Source organism: Heptranchias perlo, chromosome 9, assembly GCF_035084215.1.
Source record: "Heptranchias perlo isolate sHepPer1 chromosome 9, sHepPer1.hap1, whole genome shotgun sequence".
Classification (NCBI taxonomy): domain Eukaryota; kingdom Metazoa; phylum Chordata; class Chondrichthyes; order Hexanchiformes; family Hexanchidae; genus Heptranchias; species Heptranchias perlo.
Window position 1 is genome coordinate 35,835,245 of NC_090333.1, and position 16,915 is coordinate 35,852,159.

Below are 16,915 nucleotides of genomic sequence, written 5' to 3' on the forward strand. Positions count from 1 at the left end.
TCAAAGGAAGCTTGTTGAGTTAATGCAGTGTATTCTGTACACCATACATACTGCAGCTACTGTGTGTGGGGAGTATTCCATTACACTCCTGACTTGACCCTCATCAATAGAGAAAGGGCTTTGGCGAAGGCTTAGGTCAGGTGGTGAGCCACTAATCGTAGCCACGGTATTGAAATGGTTGGTCCAGTTAAACTTCTGGTCAATGGTGAACTCCCAAGATATTGATAATGGGAGACTCAGCGATGGTGGAGTCAGAGTAGTGGAAAGTTTTGGAGGAAGTAAGAGATAGGGAGGAGTGAGGCTATGACATGGTTTAAATACAAGAATGAGGATTTTTAATTTGAGGTGCTGGGAAACAGAGTCAAACATAGGCCTACGAGGATGGGGGTGATGGGTGAGCGGGATTGGTGCGAGATAGGATACGAGCAGCAGAGTTTAAGCAATAAAAATCACTTTCTAATAGTTTTGACAGTGGTCACAGAAGAAGCGCATATCATTGAAAAAGGTGAATATTGATGGAGCTACTGGAAAAAACATATTAGAGGTGCTGTTCATAGATTTTCTCTCATTGTTCTTTGGTAATTATGCACTGACATATGTGGCATTCATAGCATAACAGCATACATGGTGCAGCGTAAGCTGTGGTTGTGAGTGTGCGCTACTGAGTGGTTCGGCTTTGGATAATCCTGGGGAATGTTTTGAGTAGCAGTTGTGTCCGTGTGTACTGCGATACCTGCCCATGATGTCAGTGCCAGGAGCATTCTGGCTGTACCAACACAGCTTTGAGGGCTACCCTTCAGGTGCAGTGGATTATATTCCAAATAGCAGAGAATAGCTAAGTTAGCCCTGTACTTAACATTTATTTAAAATGGGGTGGGGTTATTACATTTTAACAAGTATTCATTATATTAAAAGTTCTATCTATATTAAAAAGTGTGTCTGTAAGAGTGAATGAATGGCTCCTGTTGGTTTTACTGACACTTCCCTTTAATACTTTGTACAGAACTTTACTAGATTAGTATAGCCTCTGACTCATCGTAAACACTACCATTGAAGATATTCTGACAACAATTATACTTGCAACAACCCTCATAGATAAGGCTCTGGCGTATCAGAAAGCACAACCCTTGCAATCAACTACTCACATAGGTCAAGTATGCGCACAAAGTGCCTTTAGCTTCAAGGACACTAGTTTTCCCTCTTGCTCCACTTCCTAGATCACAAGTTAGGTATAAAAAAAAAGTCCACAATCAGTCTAAGCAAGCTAATTAGGTTTTTATCGGGTCACTATGGTTTCTCATTAACTATTCATAAGCAGTCAGATACGAGAGAACTGGTTCACGGTGAGCAAAACTTAATTGACAGAGAAAATAGTCAATTAATGGTCTGAATCTAAAAGGAGTGCTGCTGATCATCTACCGCGTATAAAACTCCAGTGTATAAATTGTTCTGATTGAGCCATTAAATGGATTTTCATTCTCTGAGGAGCTGCTTTGTTCCCAAGAAAATAGGAACTGAACAGAGAGAACATTCCTTTCAACTGGGGGGTGTTCTGCATTTTCCCCCCCTCTGTTTAGTCTCTCATCCCCACTACAAATCCACAGAATATAGACTCCTTTACTGTTTGGACAGTTGCACTACTCCACAAATTGTTGATAGGAAACATGTGTTAGTTTAATGACAAATGTAGTGCAGCTAATTTCCCTTCATGTTTTTTTTCTCAAAATGGTCATTAAAGACAAACTGCTCAAGTCTCGAGAATTCACAGCAGGTTGTGGAGTTCGTCTCTGCTGGATCTTGAATCTGTAATAAGAGGAATGAGGACAGAACTCTTCCAGTTTGTCACACTCTGGGTGATCATTAAAATACAATGCAAATTGCCAAATGGATCAATTCACAGAAAACCACTCCCAGTTTATGGATTTAAGGGATTAAACTATATTTAACACACCCTACCTTTTCTGGGGTTGGCCATTTTGGCTCCAGCTCATCTTTATAAAGGCTCTTCTTTAAAACCCAGCCAAGCCCTGGCATACTCTCCACTCGATAGAGCAGAGCAATATCCTCTGCTGTGTGCTCATACCCCTAAAAAAGGTAAAATAAAACAAAACATTAGATTGCTATAACTGTTCACTTCTCAACCATGGGCATGGAGAGCAGCAAGTAATCAGGTACTAGCAGAATTATCAAATTATATATTTCTGACCTGCACAGCAGCAAGCAAAACAATCTTTTAGCATATATCTAGTAAGAGAGCTTGCGTGCATCAACGTACTTTAAAACTGAAGTTTTTGCAAAGCCCTCCGATCCCCTTCCCAAAATATCTAAACTATTTTCTCTAGCTTAGTTTGGTATAGTTAGTTTGAAGAGACATTGCCACTAGAGGTGCCATCAGTTCCATTTCTTAGCTGGCTGACTTGGTGCATGCATATAGTACAGGATCTCCCTATCTTCCTACAGTGGTTTTCTCTTCCACTCTCCAAGGAGAGAAGTGGAGGAGACAAAGTGCTGCTATTTTGAGCATGTCATTTTGCTAATAATGGTAACTGTTGATGGTTCAAAGAACAAATGGAAGCCCATACAAAGAGTTATAGATTGTTTTTAAAACTCAATTAAAAGTATGTGTTCACAATGTTCGGCTGACCTACTTTGATAAAAAGCAACGTCTTTGTAGAATGGCATCACATTACCTTGTGACCAGTTCACTACAGTATTGATGTGTGAATCAGGGAGAAAACAGAAACTTTTAACAGAACAAATTGTATGTGTTTTAAGAACAAGCAATGGATGTATTCAAATAGCATTGGTAAAAAAAAAAATTCACACCGAACCAAAAGAGGGGATATTAGGTGGGGTAATCAAAAGCTTGAACAAAGGTGGATTTTGAGCAGGATGAGAGGGAGACAGAGGGGTTTATGGAGGGAATTCCAAAAAGTGTGGGGCGAGACAGCTAAAGATGCAGCCCCCAATAGTGGGGCAAAGGGGAGGGGAAGGGGGAAAGACGCACAAGGAACCAGTCAGAGGAACTGAATGTTCGGGGGCCAGGGAAAGGTGAAGAAGGGTGATCGCACTGGAGAAGGCTACAGAGATTGGAAAAAATCTTTCGACTTAAAGCATTGGGAAACCAGGAGCCAATGTTGGTCAGCAGGGACAGGGGTATTGGGCAAGCGCAACTTGGTACAAGATACGATACATATGAGCTGAAGTTTATGACAGGCAGAGGATGGGAGGCCAGTCAGGGTAGCACTGGAATAAGTGAGTCTGAATGGTATGGATGAGGGTTTCAGATGGGCTGAGGTAGGGGCAGAAACAAGCAACATTATGGAGGTGGAAATAGATGGGTCTCTGTGATGGAGAAGATATGGGGGCAGAAGCTCAGCTCAGGGTAAAATAGGACACAAAAGACAAGAACAGTCTGGTTCAACCCAATACTGGCCAGGAAGGGGAATGGAGATGGTGGCAAGGGTAAAGTTCCTGAAAGAGGTCAAAGATGATAGCTTTGCTTGCCCAATGTCTGTCTAGAGGAAACTATGGCTCACCCAAGACCAAATGTCAGACAAATACTCTGACAGCATATAGTGGAGGAGTGGAAAGAGATGGTTCAGAGGTAGAGCTGGCCATTATCAGTGTATATGTGAAAGCTAAGCTTATGTCTGCACATAATGTTGCCAAGGGATGGCATGTAGACTAGAAAGAGGAAAGGGAGCTATGATTGAATCCTTGGGCCGGGGGAGGGGAAAGCCCAATATGATGGTGCGGGGGTGGGAAGCGAAGCCATTGGCAGAGACGTTCTGGCTACAATCAGAAAGGCAAGAATGGAACCAAGCTAGAGCAGTCACAGAGCTGAACAATGGAGGAGAGGAGAGGAGTTGAATGAGGATAGTGTGATCGACAATGTCAAAGGCTGCAGAGAGGTTGAGGAGCAATAATGCACTAATTGTTATAGAAAACGTCATTTGTAACCTTGGCTAGGGCTGCTATGGGATGGGCGGAAACCTAAGAGGTGGGATTCAAAGTGGGAGCTGTGGGAAAGATGGGCATGGATCTTGGGAGGAGATGTTCAAGGACTGGGGAGAAGAATGGGAGGGTGAAGCTGGGGTGGAAGTTTGCAAGGAGAAGGATTGAGGGTGGGTTTTTTTGGAGGAGGTTGATGCTGGATGTTTTAAAAGGGGAGGGTAGACAGTGCCTGAGCAGAGGAAACTATTTACAATGTCAGCTAGCATATGGAGGCCAGAAAAGGAAATTGGGTGGTCAGGTGTTTTGTGGGAATTTGGTCAAAGAGGCAGGAAGAGAGATTCATGGATGAGTTGAGCTTTGAGATGGCACTGGAGCAGGTGGCAGATAAACTAGATAGATAGGGTTTCAGAGTTAGGCTAGGGTGGAAACTTGGGTGGGGGGGGGGGAAAGTGAGCAGCAGCATAGACAGCTGAAACAATGGCCTCTATCTTAGTAACAAGAAATCCATGAACTCCTTGCATTGGGCGGAGGGGGCGAGGGCGGAGGGGGCGAGGGCGGAGGGTTTTAAAAAGGAGGCAGTTGGTAGTGCAGATATAATTTTAAAAAGTCAGAGGTTATCTTTGCTCCCCAGGGTGTTCCTAGAATAGTAGGCAGTTTTGGCAGAAGAGATGGGCCCATTAGAGCTTTTACCTCCAAATCAGATCTCTAGAACACATAATTCATAAAAGCAACCAATCTACATTATCCTGTCTAGATGTATACTGAGTTTTATGTTCAGTATATATGAAAGAAGGATGCCAATTCTGCAGAACTAGAAACAAACATAAAAAGACAGCACATGGATCTGTTCAGCAAGCTGGCTTTTAAAAATATATAATGCTGGTCTTTAATTTGGTACAAAAATGAGGGACTTGTCACACATTTATCCTCTAGGAATTTTATGTAATTTATGCTCTTCTCCTTCCCCCAAACATTTGTCCTTCCTTTCCTGATGACACTGTTTTGCTGGGGAATAAGTCCACATGCACTGGAAACCCTCTGGTACCTCACTTAAAAACTTACTCCTCTCACATGTGAGTTAGCAAGAATCCACAGGCTATACAACTGTGGGGAGCCTATCATCCGAGATCTGAGCTTGGCCCTGTCCTCACCCAGCGTCCAAACAGATGGTTTTTGACTTTTCACTGGACAGTGATCAAGAGAGGGATGACTTGCCGACTTTTCTCTTTCCCGAGGCTAATTAAAGTTCCCTCACCACCAGTATCAGCTAACTCAGCACAAATGCTGAATAGAAGGGACCTTCTAGGTCGGCATAGCTAAATACTAGACTGGATGGGAAGTTCTTTGTAGGGGTTGGCAATAAATCTGTTTTCCTTTTGATTAAAATGAAGAATTCCACACAGAGATAAATGAAACCAAGTTTTCATCTTCTTACTACTAACGTGAGAATTCCCAAGTCAAGTACAATATGTTCACAACACATGCAGAGCAAAAGTCCCTCTACACTCCCCGATATCTAGATGTATGTATAGGCGTTAAATTACAACTTGTCCAAATACAATTTAGCAGTGCCCTACCTGGTCATTCCAAGCAGATATGCAATACAAACTTTCATCATCTTCAAGTAAGTGGATTGTTTGGCTGAGAAAACTAGCGAGAGAATAAAATGGACTCAATAAGTGAATACTTGGCTACCAATAGAGACGAGGATTTGACCTAATCATGCAGCAAATGTACAAAGTCAGAAATGTAACTAGCAGGAAATATATAAAAATGTTAAATTTTATACTGCACAAACATTGGCTTGCTCAGTGTACTTTGATCAAGTTAAACTCTGGGATATTGGCAGTCAGATCTTGGAGTATTTTGAAGAGAAGACATATATACAAGTTCAAAAGCCCTCTACTATTCTACAATATTAGCAAGTTTAATATAATGACTATAAATAAAGCAATGTTTTACAACACCTAGTTTAGTTGGGAACCAAGGAAAAAATATGCACTTCCTACTCACCTGAAGAAGTCCACTGAGATATCCAAGTCCTCCTCCAGTACCACAGTAAACTTTGCATCCTAAATGGATAACATACCAAAAATAAACATTTTAATCCTATGCTACTATAATTTTTATTATATTAGAAAGGAATTGCTGAAACATTATTGAAAGAGGAGCAAAGCAGTTTTAATTTTAAAAGCTTCAAAATTCAGAAATGTTCCACTGCTTACCGGGTGTAAATTGAATGTAGCAGTCAAACTGGCTTTGTAGTGCTGTATAAATGAAGGAAAAAAAATTACAAGAGAAATCCGATTGTGATACAAGTTCTTTATGCATTTAGACCAACGGTGATACCTCACTGTGCTCTCATCTGCATTAACCAGAACATCAGGGAAACTTTGCCTGTACATAGAAGTGAAGTCAAAGAAAACTATGTCTGATTCAGGGTTCCCGCCGTCATTTTACCACAGTGGCCATTTCATCTGTTGTAAATGACTTTCTAGCTCATGTATACTTTTAATCACATTGCATGGAGGTTAAACGCTGATACATACTAGTTTCTGTATTGTAACTTCTATGTAATTCACCTTTAAACTACTCACCAGGAAACATTATTGCGAAAAAGAATTCTAGCTGCACTTTGCTAAAGGAGGGTGAAACTTGAAACTTGAAACTGATACCTGAGAGACTCGAGCATTCTTGATACTAATGGGCGTATGCTGAACACCTTTCAGGCCAAACAGCTCCACCACATCCATTGGTTCCTGATGAAGAGAAACATTTAGTATCTCAAAGTGGGAGGGACACACACACACACATTTATTTTAAAAATAGGCTTAATTATTGTGCATCACAACTCGACGCATTTTAAACACCAAAAAAGAGTTCCAGACATATGAGAAATGTTTTTTGGGGCACTGTAGGCTGGACATTGTGGGAAGTGGGTCCAGCTTAGAGGAGATACTATGCCTGCTGGAGAGAAATAATTAACAAACATAGCTGCAGAATCCTGGGTTATTCACCCTTCCACTACAGTTAATTTAGCTCAGTCATAGACTCACGAGAAAAATAACAAAATCTGCATATAGTTGTTTCATTTTTCAAAAAGAGAATTTGATTTTTGCAAAAAAAAGTCTGTTAATAATAAACAACACCAGTAGCTTCTCACCTCATAGTAACCATCTATAAAGACAATGATCATCTCTGGGTTCACACCCTGTGCAGACAGTAGTGAGCGCAACATTCTGCAGGAAAAGAGAAGTTACACTGAAGACCGTTTATTCATGCTTGTACTGCTCCCTTCAGGTGACTAAATAATCTCTTAGGCAGTAGATCAAAAATGGAAAACATTTCGTACCATGTGCTTTTAGACCCATGGAAGTTTACAGCACAGTAGGCAGCCATCTGGCTCCGGCTTTTTGCTAAAGCAATCCAAAACTAATCCCACTGCCCTGTATCTTCCTCTACTTCCAACACTAATTGAGTTTTCCCTTAAGATGCAATGGTCTCGAACTCAACTGACAAAGCATTCCAATTCCATCACTAATGCAACAAACCAGATGATGATTTAGTTTTTATTTGTATTTGCACACATCAGCTTGGGTGGAGTAATTGTGTATTAGTGATGACCTTCATGGTTCGGTCCAAAATAGTCCTCTACCAGCCCTCATTAATGCAACTTTAGACATTCCCAGTCATTCTGGACCCTCCCACAGACACAATGTTTTTTGTATTATCTGTCCCACTTTTATTACTGTACATCCATTTTTAAAAAGCAGAACATTTTGGTTACATTTCACGTTTTATCTGTGATCTAGTGACTATGCCAACTAATCTCAATGTTGACTGCAAGTTGTAACGCACCCACTGTAAGAGTTGCTCACAGTAAATGTCTAGTAAGGAAACCATTTAAGTAAAGATCCAATGTGCTATTTATTGCAGCATTAAAAAGAAATTTAACTGGCATCCACAATTTTTTTCCCCCCAGGAGAAGTGGCTTTGCAACTAACATCAATTGCTGGCCTTGAGCTTGAAAAGAATATTAGAGAATTATGCAAACTATATACCCAGTAAGCACACAAAAAGGAGTAACATCTTGTTTTACAGCCAAAATTAATAATTTCATGAGTACAATCTATATGCTGAACCCAAATCTCACCTGTAAAGGTAGTTAGGCCTGTTACCAGCTATCACCGCCACTGGAACCTCGTAAACTTTATTATCTTTTAACTGCAAAAATAAAACACAACACTCAATTTTACTCCTGGTACCAAGGGTTCCATTGCAATTGTAAATAAATGGGATTTAAATTACATCAGATGGTAATCTTCAACTGTTCTGATATTTGGCTTGTATTAAAATATCCCATTCTTTGTCTCTCTTTCCTCTTGTTGGATCTGAGTAAATCAGACTCTTGCAACTCTGCCAGGTGGTTTACACATCTCACAGCAAAAGAGAGCAAGCATTAGTTTATCTACCCAGTCTCTTTCCCCACCCTGCATCATACACCCCCCTGCAGCTGACCTGTTGCCAGGTCTGTCTCAATGCTACTCTGACCCAGCCAATGGGAATGACTCAACCAACGCACAGAAATAACTTTCCTGGCAAATTTCTCATTCTTGGAAAAGCATTTGGCCTCCATTTTGTGCCACCACATAGCAACATGACTTGAGATTGGCAATTTACCAGCATGTGAATCAACCCCCTTTCACTGCAGCTACAGTGCAGCACCTAAATATTTTATAACTGAATAGCTTTAGAACTAGTACTGAGGAGCAATCTGAAGCACCAGGTTGCAATTTGGAATAACAGAGCTGCCTGTTATTGGAGTTTAATTTGTTTTCAGAGGGATCACCAGATGGAACATGGGGCAGAGCAAGGCATTTGACCTTCAGCAAGAGGAAAACCGATACAGAATCATGCTTGCTGCAAGATGGACAACTTTCAAGGAATTGGCATGAAGATAAGCAGCCTGCAAAGGAAATGGAAAAACTCTCTAAAACTATGATTAAACCAACTGTAACACCACAGAGTGTGGGAGGACACAGGGTCATGCCCACAATTCTCCACAGGATTCCCAATTGGAGTTATGCCATTATGGAGATGCAAATCAAAGGATAGATGCTTCCTTAAAACACGGGGAGGGAAGAGAAGAGAGAAGAGAAAGGAGAAAATTTTGAAGACAATTGCTCCAAGTCAGTTTTATGTGCCACCTGCCCGTAGCTTGACGTCAGCAACAGCTCGAATAGTTTTCCAGCTCTGTTCTCAACCAGATATCACTTTTTATTCACTGTCTCATCCATGGATACCTACCATTTCAGACAAAGATGATCAGACGGCACATTGTGGGGAAGATCCTACAGCACTGGACGGAAGCATCTGCTTGGATGACCACATGCTCGCTGGGCTGATCAACAAGTCAAGATTGTCAGATGATATGAGGAGATTTATTCAGTTAACAATTTGATCAATCCCAAATAGACCAGGTGCAGCTGACACGGTCATCTTTCCAAGCCTACTGCAAGCATAGCAGCCGCTTGGAATCAATTGATTGACTGAATATATTGATAAAGCAGTTTGACGAAAAAAAACTTACAGGCTCAGGGTTAAATTCAATGGGTGCAGGATCCTTACAGCTGCAGATGCTCCCATATCCTTCCACCTTGCTGCAGAAAGTTTTCCTCCTCCGATTGGCATCTGTGTCTGGCCAGCGACACTCTGCATCTTCAAAAGAAATGCACACAATCTTTAACAGATACTCGTTGATCTTCTGTGGCTTCCCTCGCCAAGTATTGGTTTGGAATTCATTGCCATTTATTTCATTCAGAGCCTGGTAACTGCTTTCAATCGATTTTACTCCTAACCACGCGAGGGACATCTCAGCACTCCTGATGTCATTACATGACATATCAAAGTTCTTAAAAATGAAATGTAGTTAAACATTTAATATAAAAATGGTAAGAATATATATTTTGCTGTGGTGCAATCCCTTTAAACTGCTCAAAATAAACAACACCTGAACCTTGAAAAAAATCAAATAAGTTAGGGCGCAGCTTTGATTTCTAGTCTGTGTTAGGTTGGTAGATCTCAGCAAATGAGGTGATATATTTGACCTCAGCAACCCCTGGATGGGCACAGGGTTAAAAAAATAAAAATAAAAAAGCAAGCTCTTGCTTGCTTTCCAACAATCTCTGTTGGAATCAGATTTGTAGTCACTGGGTGGGGGAAGATTGTGCTCGACTTGCCATATGCTTCAACTGGGATGGTACACTGCATTGTGGGTCTTGGCCCTTCATCTTGGTTTCTCCTTTATTTTTTTTTTAAAAAACATTAAGTCATTATTATGGTTTCACCAAACAGTTATCTAAAATGCAGTGAGGCTCAGATCATATACTTATCCTTGTATATCAAAAAAACCCATGAAATGTTAAGAACTCACCTTCAGCCGAAGTGAGCTGAACTTCAGTCTTCAATAAAACAGGATCTCCCCAGGTGGCCAGGGCCGGAGACTTTGAATGTTTTTCACCGTACACTTGACCTAACAATAAAAACGTTGAACACTTTGTAAAGTCAGATTTCAAGTAAATCTCAATGGGCATCTACCTTTTCTGTACTTGTTAACTGTAAGAATGTGACTTGCCCCTGTACCACTTGCTACCTCTAGTATTAATAAGCCATTGCAAACAGTGGGATTTTAGAAGGGCTAATCTTCTACAATCCCTGGTACAGAGGGGTGATACTATAATTTTTCACTACCTTAAAGAAAATATAGTCCCTTTCCCACTTTTTTTTTCCTTGGTACAATCTTTTTAACATTTGCTTATACCAGTAAATCAATGGAAGCTTGCTTATATCAGATTTTTATACAAATGTACATATACTACACCTCCTTTCTTTACCACAAAAGTCCACATATCTCGCCAACTGAGTGATGAGGCAATCTGACTACCCAGGCCTTTTAGTAGGTTTTTAGCTGTGTCTTTCAGATGGAAGGATCCCTCATCCTGAACAAAAAAAAGTGAAAAAAGCAGGTCAGTTGTTTCCTACAGTACGTCCATCATCAACTAAATAAAAACTGAAATGCTAAATAGAATTCAGCACATTCCAGCAGCAATCAAGGCCCAATTTTTCCCTTATGTACCCTGTACAATGCCACTTGTCTGTGGATACATACCGTAACTATCCCAAGAGAATGGGTTTTCTTGGACTTATTTCTGTATGTGTGAACTGTGAAACATCTTCAAGAGTGAGGCCCGCCATTAGGAAAATAAATCTTATTAAATATGTGAATTTGTAAAACCTTGTTTTATAAAACAAGATTAGTAGATCAGCCATTGCAGGCTGAAAACAACAGCTGGTTATTCAAACACTAACATCCAAGGTACAGGGTGTACAAAATTACATCTGGCACAAACTGCTGGGGGAGGGGACAGAGGTTATAAATAAACCCCATTGATAACAAGTAAAATCAAAGTAAGCTTAGACTTAAATTTCAACTAAGCTGATTTGCAACTGAGCTCTAAGCGAGGTGCCACCTATGCAAAGGTTCTATGGGGAAAGCCCATCGTGTAAGGCAATCCCAACTTGTATTGTACAGAATGTATTAGAAGGTATGTACTGTGTTTTGAATTGTAACAATGGGATCATATTGTGTACGATCCGAATTGCATTGGTTTGAACTGTATTGCTTGGAATTATTTTTTTTAAAACATTGAACTGTGTGTATCTTTAAATGTTATGAAATAAAGAATATTTTGAAATAAATAAAAAAGATTTGCAACTGAGCTCGAAAGCCAGAGATCAGATCAAGCAAACACCAAGCGCCTAAGATGGGGCAATTTTCTACCTTCTTGTTCTCCTAATTCAGCATTAACCAAACTTTTTTTTGCTTGCAGGTAAGCTGACCATATTTGACCTTACTCTTCATATCTGTACAGTCCAGCAATTATTTTTTTGGGGGTGGGCGGAACAAGGAAACTGTGAAAAGCAAACTGAAAACTTTAAAACAGGAAAATGGCACTGTTCATTTCCCAAACACAGAATTACAACCAAGAGCATGGAGATTTCTACAGGAGCCTTTTGTGCAACATTTAAATAATTCTCTTCTCCACCTGCACCATGTGTCAGTGCATGGAACCCAATCTGGAATGTCTATGTCTCAACTATTGTCTTTTGTCAAGAGTGGGGTAGAAATCAGGGCCTCGTGTAGAAACCTTCATGCAAACTTGGGCATCTTAACAATAAAAAAAATGAACCCCTCCCCTACCCACCCACTAAATTTACTTGATGTAAAAGATAACCATAGGCAATGATTTTCTTGAATAAATTCTTACCCACAGATATTGTGGGAGAACCTTCACCAGACGGACTGCAGCGGTTCAAGAAGGCGGCTCACCACCACCTTCTCAAGGGCAATTAAGGATGGGCAATAAATGCCGGCCTTGCCAGCGACGCCCACATCCCATGAATGAAAAAAAATTCCCAATTTTTTCCTCCCCATTTAGAATATCAGGTTACAGAGGTTCAATATCCATTGGCTAAACTGCCAAGAGGAGTAAATGCACTGAAAGGACAGACAATAAGGGAATCTGTGCAGTTACATTAACGAGTTTGAGAAACAAGCTCGAGTACAACCTTCAGTTACACCCATACTAAGATCTAAGTTTATTTTTTTTTTGAATGGAGACACCCTACTAGGTTCAAATTGACAAGTTAAGTTTACCTTATACATAGAGCATGTGAAATTACTTACTGTGTAGCACCCTCTGCTGGATAATCTCATCTGTAGAACTAGGTATTGTCTAAAGATAACCTGCCTTTCTCCTGGCTAAAACTACAGCAGGGATAATGAACACGTGAGCCTCAAGGTTCTCTGGCAAAAAAAAACTGATAGCCTGGTGGGTATAAGAACAATGCTGAGCTCTATCCACCATTCATTGTTAATGTTACATTTCACGAGTAGAATCATAGAATGATACAGCACAGGAGGCCATTCAGCCCATCGTGCCTGTGCCAGCACTTTGAAAGTAAGTCCACAAGATTTCTGGAAATCATAGATATGATCCAATAGTGACAAAAACTCTTACATTGCTGCACAAAATGGCACGGTTTAGTTCCATTTTCAAACGGAGGCCTGGTGGAATTCCAGGTTGAATATCTTTAGGATCAGTTAAAAAAAATTTGACATGATGAGGATTTCATAGAAAAACAATGTAAAATACTATAACCAAGGGCAGGAAAGATGTACAACAGATCTGTTCACTACAAAGAACCAAGTTTCAATAGTAACTCCTTTCTTCACCCGAAATACATACAAAATGAAAGACCTCATCATTTTGAATGTGTGGCCTCTTTCTGTATATCAGGCCCAGCAGCACCTGACTGTAATCATGTTTAGTTTGTAACTAAACCCGAGTGCGATCTAATCCTTACCTGGATTGTCTGACGACTATTATTTTTAAAAGCCAGGCAAAGTAGAAGCTTTTACAAATGATGGGCAGATCTGGCTTTTCTCAAGTAAATAAAAATTTGATTATGAGTACACGACATGCACCCAAGGTATTGTAGACCTTCAGCAATATGTACTATAAGCCCAGCGACTCCCACAACTACCATGAATACACCTCCCCCGCTTCCTGTAAGGACTCTAATCCATTCTCCCAGTTTCTCTGTCTCCGTCGTATCTGTTCTGACGATCCCACCTTCCCCACCAGTGCTTCTGACATGTCTTCCTTTTTCCTCAACCGAGGATTCCCCTCCACTGTGGTTGACAGGGCTCTCGACCATGTCCGTCCCATTTCCCGCACTTCTGCCCTCAGCCCTTCCCCTCCCTCCCAGACCCACTATAGGGTCCCCTTGACCTCACCTTCCAGCCTGCCAGCCTCCACGTTCAACGGATCATCCACCGCCATTTCTACCACCTCCAGCGTAATGCCACCCCTTCCTCTTCCTCTTCCCCTCCCTTCCTCTTTCAGCATTCTGAAGGTCACCCCCAACACCCACTCCCTTTCCCACGGCGCATCTCCTGCACTCGCATGGGAAGGAAACACCTGCCCTTTCACCGCCGCCCTTCTTACCATCCAGGGCCCCAAACATTCCTCCCAGGTGAAAGTGATTTACTTGCACTTCTTTCAGCTTAGTTTACTGTATTCGCTGCTCATGACGCAGTCTCTTCTACACTGGGGAGACCACTTTGCTGAATACCTCTGTTCAGTCCGCAAGCGTGACTCCGAGCTTCCAGTCACTTGCCATTTTAATTCTCCGTCCCACTCCCACTCTGACTTCAGCCTCTTACACTGTTCCAATGAAGCTCAACAGAAGCTTGAGGAACAGCACCTCATCTTTCAACGTTACAACCTTCCGGACTTAACGTTGAGTTCAACAACGTCAGATCATAACCACTGTTCCCATTTCTCAGACAGCAGGAGCTGGTAATGGTTCTGCTGCTGTCATTTAAAGCTTCTCCAGACCTGTCTTTTGTTTCTTTATTCGTCCCATTAATACCCCTTTGCCTTGCACCATCATTCCTTTTGTCATTTAATGAGTCCTGCTCTCCACCCTATCTCCCTCCTCCTCCTCCCCCCCCCCCAACCCCTCATCTCTGTACTTGCTTATCAAAACTGTTAAATTTCTTTTTCCAGTTCTGACGAAAAGCCATCGACCTGAAACGTTAACTCTGTCTTGCACAGGTGCTGCCTGACTTGCCGAGCATTTCCAACATTTTGCTTTTATTTAAGATTTCCAGCATCCGCAGCATTTTGCATTTGTATTGTCACCAAATAAGGGAAACAAATTGCATCATACAGATTAGCTAAAAATGGCATCATAAGGAGTTACTTTGAGAAACCAATATATAAAAGATGGTGTTTTCAACAAGATCAGAAAAGATAGATAGAAGATGTGCGAAAATGAGAGAGAACAGGAAAGAGAGCGACAGGAGCAAGAGCGAAGGGAACAGGCATTGCGATTACAGCAGTTCAGAAGTTTAAGAACTGCTCTAGCCAGAGATAGGCAAGAACTCAGTGTAGTACTTATAGGCAAGAAGTTAAGAGAACAGAAGTAAAGCCAGTGCTACAGAGAGAAGATATCGGAAGGTGGCCAAACTATTGTAACAACAGATACAGATTCATCACGCTGACATCCCAAAGACAGACCCAAGCATCCCAGAGGGAGGCAAGACCATCAACCTAACTCAGGGCCAAAGGCAGGTATATGGGGCTCGATTTTAGGGTCGGGTTTCCAGCAGGGGGGGCCCCGAAAATCCCGATATCCGGTCACGTGACCGGATCGCGCCGAAATCCCGGCCACTTCCGGGTACCGCGCTGACGTGTGGGGCTGCGCGCGCAAGCCCCGCTGGTGGGAATCCCGCAGGCAATTAAAGCCAGCGGGGTTCCACTTGAGTGTACTTACCTTGCTTGTTGAGGTCATTTAATGAGCTGAAGCAGCTGTCAAAAGAGGAAGTGTGGGATTTTAGGTTCAAGCCAGTGAGTTTCACACACTGGGGGAAACAGTCTCTCTCCAACCAGGCGTGTTGCAGCCAGCAGCCTGTGGCAGGTGCCAAGGTGCACTCCACGGGGGAGAGCCCTCACCCACGCAGGAGGCCACCGCGTCACATAGGGCAACCCCTGCCCTCCACCACCCCCCGCCAAGCCAGAGGACAGACCGACACAAAACCGCAGCCCCAGTCCGAGGAACCACCCACCTACCCTGCACAACCCCTCAGACCAACACCTGCCAGATGGGTGGTGCGTGGACACCCTCGGAGGACGAACAGCATGACCAGCCCCAGCAGCCTCGCAGTCCACGCCGTCCGCCGCAGAGACGTGGAGCCCCCCAACACGGTGTTGTTGCACGCCCACCTGCACAGCAGGAGGGAGGGCTACCGCAGGGAGAGACGCATCGCAGAGGGCACTACCCTCGCCACAGGGTCCACAGACCGAGGCGCAGCTCCCCGGACCTCTCCGAGCAGCAGTGCACAGGGAGGCGCAGATTCGCTCGACATGTAGTCGTGGAGATCTGCAGGCTCTTTCATGCCGAGCTGCTCCTGGCTGGCCCCAGCACCAACTGCTTACCTGTCGTTGTCAAAGTCACCACTGCCCTCCACAACTTCTCCTCCGCATCCTTCCAGGGTGCAGCCGGCTACACCGCCGATGTCTCTCAGTCGTCTGCGCGGAAGAGCCCTGCAAATACACCTGCACCTACTCTGCTGTAAAACGATAGGTGGTATCAGTGGCGGGTCCTCATAGTGATACCCAGGAGCGGGCATTATTGGACACAACGGACAGGATTCACGGAGACATGGCAGTGGTGGTGTCAATATAATGTGTGCTGTTTGTTGCTCTGAAATTCAATATAGGTAACACCCAGGACAAACCCTCAGACACCCTTGTGCACCCCCTTCATGCTCACGACACGTTTGCCTTACGCTGCCTACTGCACATATGTGATGCATGCCCTGTGGCTGCAGCACAGGTGGTGGCAGGTTGAGTGAGGCTGGCCGTGAGGGAGATGCACGAGAGGGTGAGTATGGGATGGAGCAATGAGATTGTATGAGGATTGGGTTGCGTGTTAGTGGCAGGATGAGTACTGGCGAGGTGAGTAGGTGGAGGTAAGATGAGGATGGGGTTTGAGTGGGTATGAAGGGTGATGTGACAGAGTAGTGTTGGCGGTGCCGAAGGAGATGTGGGGTGGGGGCAGTTTTGTGGCAGACGGAGTGTAGGGGAAAGACTTCGTGTTCTCACTGTGGCTGACCTACTGCGGTCATTGCAGCGCCTCCTGCACTGTATGCAGGTGGGCCATATGTTGGTGGCGCAGGTGACCCCCTCTGCCACCTCGAGCCAGGCCTTCTTGGTGGCAGAGGCAGGCCGCTTCCTCCCGCCCGCCGGGGGGGGGGGGGGGGGGAAGATCTGTGTCCTCCCCCTCCTCCTCACCCCATCTGATGATACCTGGGGTGAGGCATCATTAA

At 43.2% G+C, this 16,915-nt stretch overlaps 1 protein-coding gene across 1 annotated transcript in view; it reads right to left on the reverse strand.

Moving 5' to 3' along the window:
- The window catches only part of pomgnt1 (protein O-linked mannose N-acetylglucosaminyltransferase 1 (beta 1,2-)), a 49,167-nt gene that overhangs the window by 12,110 nt on the left and 20,142 nt on the right, over positions 1-16,915 (reverse strand). Inside the window, exons 6-15 of the mRNA XM_067990170.1 lie at positions 10,838-10,955; positions 10,391-10,489; positions 9,548-9,675; positions 8,111-8,181; positions 7,121-7,196; positions 6,633-6,716; positions 6,183-6,224; positions 5,971-6,029; positions 5,535-5,607; positions 1,957-2,085 (exon numbers count right to left, since the gene is read on the reverse strand). Of these exons, the coding sequence (XP_067846271.1) occupies positions 1,957-2,085; positions 5,535-5,607; positions 5,971-6,029; positions 6,183-6,224; positions 6,633-6,716; positions 7,121-7,196; positions 8,111-8,181; positions 9,548-9,675; positions 10,391-10,489; positions 10,838-10,955 (879 nt within the window). The remainder of the gene's footprint in view (positions 1-1,956; positions 2,086-5,534; positions 5,608-5,970; positions 6,030-6,182; positions 6,225-6,632; positions 6,717-7,120; positions 7,197-8,110; positions 8,182-9,547; positions 9,676-10,390; positions 10,490-10,837; positions 10,956-16,915) is intronic.